Source organism: Phyllostomus hastatus, unplaced genomic scaffold, assembly GCF_019186645.2.
Source record: "Phyllostomus hastatus isolate PE091 unplaced genomic scaffold, TTU_PhHast_1.1 phas_contig_1162, whole genome shotgun sequence".
NCBI lineage: Eukaryota > Metazoa > Chordata > Mammalia > Chiroptera > Phyllostomidae > Phyllostomus > Phyllostomus hastatus.
Genome location: NW_025333537.1, coordinates 9,890,534 through 9,902,865, shown reverse-complemented (window position 1 = coordinate 9,902,865; position 12,332 = coordinate 9,890,534). Strand labels below are relative to the sequence as shown.

Below are 12,332 nucleotides of genomic sequence, written 5' to 3'. Positions count from 1 at the left end.
TCATAGGATTGAAAATAAAACATTCTTTTCTTCCAATGAAAGGACATCCACCATGCAGAAAAGCATCAGACTTATGTTAGCTTCTATTTACTTACCTTGAATGCACTTTCATTAGCATTTGAATATTACTTGACAAGATTTTTATATTTTTGTTATTACTGCATTTTTATTTCTTTGCCGGTATCCCCTATATTTTCAGTGCTTTGGTCTTCCAAAATGTTTATAGGTTGATATTTAATTTACATTGCAAACTCATACTAAATATATAACTGGTGACGATAAGTAGTAATATAGGTCAGGACAAGCCAACTGTAGATTTTACTGTGCTAAATATAGCTACAAAGTAGGTAATTTCACAATTTAATAGATAGTTGATTGCATATGTTTTATTTTACATTCATATTTAATGCTCAATTAGGCATCCATCATTTCTCGTAAAAAAGAAGCGAAAGCTGAGGAGCTTCAGGAGACAAAGGAGAAGCTAGCCAGCCTCGAGAGAGAGGTGTCAGTGAAGACAAATCAGACGCGTGAACTTGACGGCACTGAGATTCTGAAGGGGGACGAGGTAAGCTGAGTTCTCTCGTGGGACAAGGACGTGACTGTTGCTCTTGTCTGAAACCATTAATGATTTTGCCTTTTTATTTTGAATTTAACCAATGGGAAGTTGTTTTTAAAAACCTATTTATTTAAAACTGAAAACTATGTGCAGTAATATTAAAATCTTTTTAAAAGATTTTATTTATTTATTTTTAGACAGGGGAAGGGAGGGAGAGAGGGAGAGAAACACCAATGTGTGGGTTGCCTCTTGCACACCCCCTACTGAGGACCTGGCCAGCAGCCCAGGTCTCTGCCCCTTGACTGGGAATCAAACTGGTGACCCTTTGGTTCAAAGACCCTTTGGTTCACCACAAACCCTTTGGTTCACAATCCACTGAGCCACACCAGCCAGGTCAAGATTTTCTTAATATATAATTATAAATCATAGTGATTTAGTGAGCTAATGTTCCGAATTTCCACTTTTTAATTAAGTGAATTTATACTGGGTTTATTTATTATAGGTATTAAGTTATAAAAGTGAAACAAAATGAGTAGGTATATATACACAAAAAAGTTGTAATTGTTGATAAATGTAATTTCATAGGGGGCTGAGAAAAATTACCTACAGGTTACTTTGTCCATAATGTGTGTTTGAGCAGTTGCACTGACACCATTCGAATGACTGCCTTGTAAATGATGACAAACTTTAAAAACACAGTTGTATCTTGTGTTGCTGTGCGTACTTTAAATTTCGAACAGTGCTTTCACAGCTGTTATTTCATTTATCCTTTTGTCAGGCTCATGTGATTAGCAGGAAAGGTAATAATTGTCATCTGTAGATGGTTAAACCTAAGCACCAAAAATATAATTCCCTATCTTTTTTTTCATGAAGTTAGCTCAAGAGTGAATGAAGGAAGGAAAATATCTTACCTTCAGCTTAGTGCTTTTTTTGAAAATCAAGGGATAGATCACATTTTAATTCCTAAACATTGGCTTGTACTTGACCATCTCTTATTGCTCTGTTATTTTATATTAGCTACTAGGCCTCAGCAAAACCTACTTTGAAAAGATGCTCTGTCCAGAGCTCATTTTGGCTTTGAAAAGTTATTGAATTCATACTGTTACAAACTGGCAGTGAACCTTCACTGTGCCAAACACTTTTCTCTGTGTTGCTTCTGATGGTAGCTCCCACAATATGCCTTTTAGCTGATTGCGGAAGGGGTAAATTTCAGAAGTCAGCAGTTAATTACAACACTCCTTTGGCTGTTAACATCTGCGTCCAGATCACTTTGAGTCACGGAGCACTTTAAATGATACTTGGAAGCAACAACATGTGCTTCGTGACATCCTTGCTATCCAGGAAAAAGAAGAGATTAATTATGCAACAATTTTGCTTTATAAGAGAACATGTTACCTCCTAGCATTTTTATATCTTCTTTTTTTTTAAAGATTTTATTCATTTATTTTTAGAGAGGGAAGGGAGGGAGAAAGAGAGAGAAACATCAATGTGCGGTTGCTGGGGGCCGTGGCCTGCAACCCAGGCATGTGCCCTGACTGGGAATCGAACCTGCGACACTTTGGTTTGCAGCCCACACTCAATCCACTGAGCTACGCCAGCCAGGGCATTTTTATATCTTAAGAAAATGCTGCCCAATTCACAGGAAGTACTAATTGCTATGTCCACATTTGGCATGACTAACGCTTAGAATTCAGTATTAGATATTCCCATATGCAAATAGGGGAAAAGAACCTAGTGCCGGCTATTGGCCTTTATTTTTTACTAAATATGGTATATAGGAGAAGTATCTGATGGCAGGAAAAGGCATGCTTTTTTAAACAGATATTTTATTTATTTATTTTTAGACAGAAGGGAGGGGAGGGAGAAAGGGAGAGAAACATCAGTGTGTGGCTGCACTTCTGTGGCCTTGCTGGGGACCCGGCCCGCAACCCAGGCACGCGCCCTGGCCGGGAACCTGAAGGCGACCCTTTGGTTCTCAGCCGGCGCTCAGCCCACTGAGCCACACCAGCCAGGGCCATCCTTTTTTTTATTAAGGGGAAAAAGATAACCTTGGGAATTTTAAGGTCCACTTAATTTTTAAAAAGTGGCCAGAAATGGGAATATTTCAAATAAACCAGTTACTTGGCATTTACTTAAATGAACAGAAGGTACTAGGGAACATTAAGCACAATCTTATAAGTGACAAATCTTGGTAGACCAATTTTATATTCTACTTTGTTGAACTGATAGGCCATATGGACAAAAAGGAGGAAGTGTGTTATATAATATAGCTGGACTGTACTGAGGTTTCATTTGATACCACATGGTAATCACCAAAAAGTCATGTTCTTTGTGACTCACCTGTTAACACAGTTGGTGAGAGAGTATCAAGAAGTAGTAGCATGGTTGGGTGGGTGGGCTGGGACGGGAGTAAGAAGTAATTTAAAGAAAAGAAAAAAAAGAAAAACAGTAGTAGCATGGTGTTCGGAAAGAATATTATGCCAGGAATCACAAAAATGGAGTAACATTTATTGAGTACTTTTTCTGTAAGGCTCTGTGGTAGAGGTTTTGCAGACATATACTTTACTTCTTGTAAGATGTTATTGGAACTATATGAAACTAAAAAGCTTCTGCATGGCTAAAGAAATCATCAAAATGAAAAGGGAACCGAATATATGGGAGAACATATTTGCCAGTGATACATCAGACAAGGCTTTGATCTCCAAAATATATAAAGAATTTGTACAGCTCAACACCAGGAAGGCAAACAATCCAATTTAGAAAATGGGCAAAGGATCCGAATAGGCACTTCTCTAAGGAGGTCGTGCAGATGGCGCATAGACATATGAAGAGATGCTCAGCATCACTGGCCATCAGAGAGATGCAAATTAAAACCATGTTGCGATATCACCTCACACCTGCCAGAATAGCTGTCACTAATAAATCAACAAACAACAAGTGCTGGTGAGGATGCAGAGAAAGGGGACCCTAGTGCACTGTTGGTGGGAATGCAGAATGGTGCAGCCACATGTGGCTGTGGGAAACAGTATGGAATTTCCTCAAAAAACTAAAAATGGAACTGACTTTTGACCCTGTGGGAATATACCCTAAGAATTCCAAGTCACCAACTAAAAGAACTTACACACCCCTATGTTCATAGCAGCGCTACTTACAATAGCCAAGTGCTGGAAACAGCCTATGTATCCATCAGTAAATGAGTGGATCAAAAAACTGTGGTACATTTACTCAATGGAATATTGCGAAACGGAAAGAAAAAAGGAACTCCTACCTTTTGTGACAGCATAGATGGAACTGGAGGCTATTATGCTAAGTGCAATAAGGCAGTCAGTGCTGAATTAATACCTATAATTAATACATGATCTCACCTATAAGAGGAATCTAATAAACAATGAACTAATGAACAAAAGAGAACCACAGGCATGGAAACATGGAACAGACTGAAAGTGACGAGAGGGGAGCGGGTTTGGGGACAGTGGTGGAAAGAAGGGGAAGGACCTAGACAAAGAGCATGTATGAGTGACCCGCGGGCACGGACGACAGTGTGGGAATTGACTGTGGGGGATGGGGTGGGGTGGGAGGGGCAGAGGAGGGCAAAAGGGGAAAATTTGGGACACCTGTAATAGAATAACAATAAAAATGATTTAAAAACAGGTGTTGTTTACACTTATGACGGGGTGAAGGGAGATTGTATATCCACACAGCTAATAAGTGGCCAAGCTGGGATTCAGGTCTTTCTCACACGTTCCTTTTGACCTTGAGCAAATCACTTCTCTGCCTGTAAAATGGGGGGGGGAGGTGATTGCTCTTATTCATAAAATACAGAGTATCTTCCAGCCAAGATGAAGGCATAGTTAGACATACTGTGCCTCCTCGCACAACCAAAATTAAGGACAACCAAAATTTAGAAATAAAAAACAACCAGATCTGACAGAAAATTGAACTGTACGGGAGTCCGACAACCATTCATCCAGACCAGCAAGCGGGGGCGGAGTCAGCGGCCCACAGAGAGGGGTCAAGGCAGGAAAAAGCGGTTGGTGGTCCAGGGCATGCAGGCAGTGCAGCTGGCAGACCCAGTGAGGCGCGCAAGCCTGCTGGCTGACCTCAGACACACACTCACGAGCACATAAACCAGGCGAAAACGGGGAGCGAGACAGACCGCGCAACCCAGACCCCAAGGCCAGGAAATGGACCACAGGGTCCTAGAATGTACACAAGCCCACCCACACAGGAATCAGCACCAGAAGAGCCCACTTTGCTTGGGGGAAGAGGCGGAAGTGATTGAAATATGAGAGCAGAGCCAGTGCCGTAGTTCCCTCTCTGAACCCGCCTCCCCATGCAGCGTCACAACCCAGCGACTGGGTTGCCCCTCATACGTAACAGGCACGACCAGGCCCTCCCCCCCAAAAAATGGCTCAAATGGAAAAACAGATCAAAGCTCCAAAGACAATACATCTAAGCGACAAAGAGATAGCCAACCTATCAGGTGCATAGTTCAAAGCACTGGTGATCAGGATGCTCACAGAATTGGTTGATTTTGTTTGCAAATTAGATGAAGAAATGAAGGCTATGCTAAGTGAAATGAAGGAAAATGCACAGGGAACCAATAGTGATGGGAAGAAAACTGGGACTCAAATCAATGGAGTGGACCAGAAGGAAGAAAGAAACAACCAAACAAAAAAGAATGAAGGAACAAGAATTCAGAAAAATGAGGAGAGGCTTAGAAACCTCCAGGACATCTTTAAACATTCCAACATCCGAATGATAGGGGTACCAGAAGGGGAAGAGGAGGAGCAACAAGTGGAAAACTTATTTGAACAAATAATAAAGGGGGAACTTCCCCAATCTGGCAAAGGAAATAGACTTCCAGGAAGTCCAGGAAGCTCAGAGAGTCCCAAAGAAGTTGGACTCAAAGAGGAACACACTAAGGCACATCATAATTACATTAGCCAAGGTAAAAATGGAGGAGAGAATCCTAGAAGCAGCAAGAGATAAGGGGACAGTCACCTACAAAGGAGTTCCCATCACACTGTCAGCTGATTTCTCAAAAGAGACCTTGCAGGCAAGAAGGGGCTGGAAAGAAGTATTCCAAGTCAGGAAAGGCAAGGACCTACATCCAAGATTGCTCTATCCAGCCAAGCTTTCATTTAGAATGGAAGGGCAGATCAAGTGATTCTCAGATAAGGTCAAGTAGAAGGAGTGCATCATCACCAAGACCTCATTATATGAAATGTTAAAGGAATTTATCTAAGAAAAAGAAGATAAAAAATATGAGCAGTAAAAAAACAGCAAACTCACAGGTATTACCACACCTAAAACAAAAACAAAAGCAAACCAAGCAAACAACTAGAATAGGAACAGAACCATAGAAATGGAGATCATATGGAGGGTTAGCAACAGGGGAATGGGGGGGTGGCGGAAAGGTACAGAGAATAAGTAGCTAGATGGTAGGTAGAAAATAGGGGGAAGGCAAGAATAGTGTGGGAAATGTAGAAGCTAAAGAACTTATGACACATGGACATGAACTAAAGGGGGGGATGTGGGTGGGAGGGGATGTGCAGGGTGGAGGGGAATGAAGAGGGGAAAATGGGACAACTGTGATAGCATAATCAATAAAATATATTTTAAAAAATAGAGTATCTGTAAAGGCTTCTTTTTTATTGTACTTTATCATTTTAACATTTCATTTTCATTGTACTGTCTTGCTTAAGGCAATGCACAGAAATAAACACAGGAATGTGTTTTTCTCTTATTCTGCCAGACTTCTGACATAGGGAGGAATTCCTTGAACGGTTGAAATTATCTTCTGAGTGATAGAGATTTTCTTGCCCAGTCTAATCTGTCTTGATTTATTTTTCTTCATACTGGTATTTAGTAGGTGGTAAAAAGGTTAAGTTTACAAACAACAATCTCTTCACTAAAAATTGATAATAATGAATATTTAACTTTTTATATCTTTCCTGGATTTAAGTGTACAATAATTAAGCATAAATCTGGCTGAAACTATATTCTCAAAGAATTTTGTTGCTGTATCTCTGAGAGAAGTCACCAAGATATGCTGTGGAGCCTTGCCTTTGATTCTGACTTGTTTATTATTTTTATCAGTAATTTAGATTAATAATAACAATTAATGTTTATTTTGCAATTACAATATGCCAGACCCAATAGTAGGCTCATTATATATGTTATTTTATTTATTTTATTAAACAACTCTGTGAAATGGGTATGATTATTATTCCTGGTTTTTTAAAGGTTTTATTTATTTTTAGAAAAAGGGGAAGGGACAGAGGAAGAGAAACATCAATGTGGGAGAGAAACATCGATCAGTTGCTTCTCTTTCACGCCCTGCCTGACCAGGGACCAAACCTGAAACCCAGGCATGTGCCCCAACCAGGAGTCAACCCGGTGACCTCTCACTTTGCAGGACAACGCCCAACCGACTAAGCCACACCAGACAGAGCTGTTCCTAGTTTTTATAGATAAGGGAGCTGAGGCACACAGAGGAGTTATGCTCATCCACTGAAGACCACATTGCTAATAAGTAGAAGTACCATGGTTTGAACTGAGGTAGTATGGCCCCAAACCCTTAATAATGTTCATATGACAGGAGGCTAAAAAGCAAAGTTAGCCGAGACAGATGATTATGATTTAAAATTATCTTGGTGGGTAGGAGCACTGTGCTTAACAAACAAAATGCCATTAATGAGGTGATGAGTATAATGCCATAGAAATCAAGTTTTGTCTGTCAGCTCAACACGTCACTCATTGGTAATGCAGCTTTGAAAAACAAAATGTAATACTCCATTCATAAAAATGTAATACCCAATTCATGATGAAATTATGCCTGGACTATTACTCTACATGTTTGACTTCAGGTTTTAAGAGGCACATGGTCAAGCCAGAGTCCAGATGAGGGTGACCAAAATGGGTGAAAAATCTGGAAACGTTCATAGAAGGAATCGATTATGTATTAACCAAGAACAGCAACAACAACAACAATTTTAAAAAGACATAATAGAATTTCATTTAAATATGAAAGGGAATATGGAAAGGATGGTGTGCAGAAATGCGTTAACGGGGCGGGCCTGACACTGCTGTTCTTGGAAAAGCTTGCTTGCGGAGTGGGCCCTCGGCTGCTTGGGGGAACTCGGCTTTTAGAAGGATTCCCACCAGTCCCTGATAAGGATGGCTCCCTGTGCCTGAACTGCGTACACAGAGTGTGGTTTGTGTCGAATGCCAGCTTTCCTTCCAGGAGTCTGGAACTTTGGTGTGGGCCGGGCAGAGGGTGCCTGCCTGACCAGCCCCAGGTGCAAACCCTGGGAGCACTGAGTCCTTGATGAACTCCCCTGGTTGACAACATTTCACAGGTATTATCACAGCTCATACTAGGGGAATTGAGGGGGAAGACTCTTGGGCTTCCTCTGGACTTCACCCCATGTGCCGTTTCCTTTGCTGGTGTTGCTTTGTGTCTGTCATGAAGCATAGCCAAGGGTCTGACTGTATGCCAAGTCCTGTGAACCCTCATAGTGGGCCGTTGGACCTGGGGATGGTCCAGGGGGTCTCAGTACATACGGAGTAGGGTTATCCTTGTTTGACCAAAAGCGGAAGTAGGACCAGTGCGTGATGGTGAGTGTGAGACATTTTATTGACTATAAGGGAAAAAATTCTACCACTGAAGCTTTCTTCAGTAGTGAAGCAGGCTGCTTTGGTGAAATAGAGTGTTCTGCCCTTTAAAATGTTCCTTTTTTAAAAAGATTTTATTGATTTATTTTTAGAGAGAGGGGGCAGGGAGGAAGGAAGAGAAGGAGAGAAACTCCGATGTGTGTAAGAAACTTCAATCAGTTGCCTCTCACATGCCCCAGCCGAGGACCTGGCCCACAACCCAGGCATGTGCCCTGACCAGGACTGGAACCTGTGACCTTTCACTTTGCAGGGCAACACCCAGCCCACTGAGCTACATCAGTTGGGGCTAAAATATTCTAACGGAAGCTGAATGAGGGACATTTTAGAAGTAATGTGTGTATTCAGTAGAAAATAAAGATTGGACTGGGTCAATTTTCTGTGGTTCTTAATCTTAAAAAATCAGATTATACAAGTAATACCTGAATACATCCTCATGATGTAGAAATCAAACAGTACACATAAAACGATAGTCCCCCTTGACTACCTCCGACCTCCAGTCTGAGTCCTTCAGTCCCTTTTCCAAAAAGAAACCACTGCTACCAGTTTTGTATATCCTCTCAGTCCTTTCTGGAGGAATATTGGTAAGTACTTATATAGGTAGTATTGTTTTGTGGGTTTTTAAAAATATGAATGGGGACTTCTGGCCAAGATGGAGGTGTAGGTAGACACACTCTGTCTCCTTGCACTACCAAAATACAGATAACAACAATTTAGAAACAAAATAACAACCAGAACTGATGGAAAATTGAACTGTATGGAAGTCGGACAACCAAGGAGTTAAAATAGACACATCCATCCAGACTGGTAGAGGGGCGGAGTCAGGGGGACCAGGTGGGGAGAGGTCGAGGCAAAAAAAGCAGTGGCACCAGGTGCGCAAGATGACAGCGGGCAGACCCTAGGTGCGGGGTGGCAACGGGCAGACCCAGTGATGGTGATTGGGAAGCTGAGCACAGCTTGCAAGGCTACTGGCTGACTGGGCAGTCCGATATTTGCACACACAGATAAACCAGGCGAAACTGGGGAGTGAGACAGACCGAGAAACCCAGGGCCCCAGTGCCGGGAAATAAAGCTTCAAGACACCAATTGAAAACACCTGTGGGGGTTGAGGTGCCAGAAAAGACTCCCAGCCTCACAGGAGAGTTCATTGGAGAGACCTACAGGGTCCTAGAACATGCACAAGCCCACCCACACAGGAATCAGCACCAGAAGGGCCCACTTTGCTTGAGGGAAGTGGTGGAAAGGACTGAAATCCGACAGAGAACGGAACAAGTGCCATTGTTCCCTCTCTGACCCGCCCCCATGTGCCACGTCACAACCCAGCGACTGGGTTGCCCCCGCCCTGGTGAACACCTAAGGCTCCGCCCCTCGTACATAACAGGTGCGACCAGACCCCCTCCCCCCGCACCTCCCCCGGCCCAAAAATGGCTCAAATGGAAAAACAGATCAAAACTCCAGAGCAAATACAACTAAGCGACCAAGACATAGCCAGCCTATCAGGTGCACAGTTCAAAGCACTGGTGATCAGGATGCTCGCAGAATTAGATGAAAAAATGAAGGCTATGCTAAGTGAAATGAAGGAAAATGCACAGGGAACCAATAGTGATGGGAAGAAAACTGGGACTCAAATCAATGGAGTGGACCAGAAGGAAGAAAGAAACAACCAAACAAAAAAGAATGAAGAAACAAGAATTCAGAAAAATGAGGAGAGGCTTAGAAACCTCCAGGACATCTTTAAACATGCCAATATCCGAATTATAGGGGTACCAGGAGGGGAAGAGGAAGAGCAACAAGTGGAAAGCTTATTTGAACAAATAATAAAGGGGAACTTCCCCAATCTGGCAAAGGAAATAGACTTCCAGGAAGTCCAGGAAGCTCAGAGAGTCCCAAAGAAGTTGGACCCAAAGAGGAACACACTAAGGCACATCATAATTACATTAGCCAAGGTGAAAATGAAGGAGAGAATCCTAGAAGCAGCAAGAGATAAGGGGACAGTTACCTACAAAGGAGTTCCCATCACACTGTCAGCTGATTTCTCAAAAGAGACCTTACAGGCAAGAAGGGGCTGGAAAGAAATATTCCAAGTTAGGAAAGGCAAGGACCTACATCCAAGATTGCTCTATCCAGCAAAGCATTCATTTAGAATGGAGGGCAGATCAAGTGCTTCTCACATAAGGTCAAGTAGAAGGAGTTCATCATCACCAAGCCCTCATTATATGAAATGTTGAAGGGACTTATCTGAGAAAAAGAAGATAAAAAATATGAACAGTAAAAAGACAGCAAACTCACAATTATTAACAACCACACCTAAAACAAAAACAAAAGCAAACCAAGCAAACAACTAGAATAGGAACAGAACCACAGAAATGGAGATCATATGGAGGGATAGCAAAAGGGGAGTGGGAAGAGGAGAGGGGGGGAAAAGGCACAGAGAATAAGTAGCATAGACGGTAGGTGGAAAATAGACGGGGAGGGCAAGAATAGTGTGGGAAATATAGAGGCTAAAGAACTTACGACACCTGGACATGAACTAAAGGGGGGGATGTGGGTGGGAGGGGATGTGCAGGGTGGAGGGGAGTGAAGGGGGGAAAATGGGACAACTGTAATAGCATCATCAATAAAATATATTTTTTAAATTATAAATGGTATTATACAGTGTGCATTGTGCAACTTGAGTTTAATAGCTTGTCTTGGAGATTGTTCCATGTCAGTAAACAAAGAGGTAATTGTAAAAGAATCATCTCTGGAGTCAGAACAGCTGTGGGCAGATCTCCGCCCTGCCACCTATTAGGTACTTAACCTTAACATGGTATCTAACTCCTCCGTACCTCATTTTCTTTGTGTATTAAGTGAGGATAGTAGCAGTACTCACCGTGTATGGTGCTTGTGAGGGCTAAATGAGTTAATGCACGTGAGCAATATACAACAGTGCCTGGCTTAGAGAAAACGATCGATATTACCTACGGGTATAATAACGGTTATGTGCTTCTTTTCAGTTAACTGCTACTTCGTAGTCCATGGAATGGAAGTACCTAACTTATTCCAACCAAGAATATACAAGAGTCTGTTTCTTCTGTTACTTAAAACTCTTCACCAGCACTTTGATCCTCAGTCTTTTAACGTTTTGTTATTCTGACAATATTTTGCTTTAATTTTCCTTTTTCTCGATTAGCAGTGAGATTGAGTATCTGTCCACATACATGTTTGGTCATTTATACTTCTTCTGTCATTTCCCTGTTTATTTTCTTTCTCTATTTTTTTTCTAATGGGTTGAATGTTTTTCCCTACCTATTTGTCATATTTTTACCTGTATTCTGGATAGTCATCTGAATCATTGTTTTGTTCTAGTCTCTTTAACTGTCGCTTTGTGCATGGTGTCTTTTGTCACACAGGGTTTTCTTTGTCTTTTTTCAAACAGCTTTGAGATAGAATTAACATAATAAAGTGCATATACTTAAAGTATAAGTTATAGCTGTTATTTCAAGTTATGACCATTTCAAATATTGGGACATGTTTTTTCTTTTTTGTTAAGATTTTATTTATTTATTTTCAGAGGGGGAAGGGAGGGAGGGAGAGAGAGAGAGAAACATCAATGTGCAGTTGCTGGGGGTCATGGCCTGCAACCCAGGCATGTACCCTGACTGGGAATCGAACCTGCGATACTTTGGTTCGCAGCCCGCGCTCAATCCACTGAGCTACGCCAGCCAGGGCTGGGGACATGATTTTAAGTGACCTCAGTTTCCCATAATTTGGAATGTTTTAAAAACATTTACAGAGAAATATCTTACTTTATGTGGCTTCGGTGTGAGAGGAGCTAGAAGAACAGTACTGCAGCACAGCATGATGGTTAATAGCCAGAACTATGACGGTGAGTTGTCAACAAAAGGTTGCTGTATCAGTATGATTTTTTAAAGATAACAGAAGCTTGAGTAACCTCTCTCCTAGGAAACATACCCTGTTATTATCTTCCCAGGTTGCACCTCCCAACCCTGAAATGTTTCACGTGTGGTAACATAGAGCACAGTTGAGGTGACTGGCTCGGTTTCTGCCGCCCGTAAGAGGCCTGCTAGCTCCACGATGATGGGCGTATCTCATGTTC

General features: G+C 41.9%; 1 protein-coding gene across 4 annotated transcripts in view; it reads left to right on the top strand.

The window, feature by feature from the left end:
- Positions 1 to 12,332, top strand: part of IFT81 (intraflagellar transport 81) — a 135,096-nt gene that overhangs the window by 95,504 nt on the left and 27,260 nt on the right. For all 4 annotated transcript variants that reach the window (XR_006785998.1, XM_045841363.1, XM_045841355.1 and 1 more), the window contains one exon: positions 419 to 565. Coding sequence is in view for 3 of the 4 variants with exons in the window: in XM_045841363.1 (XP_045697319.1) it covers positions 419 to 565 (147 nt within the window). In the remaining variant the exon portion in view is untranslated. The remainder of the gene's footprint in view (positions 1 to 418; positions 566 to 12,332) is intronic.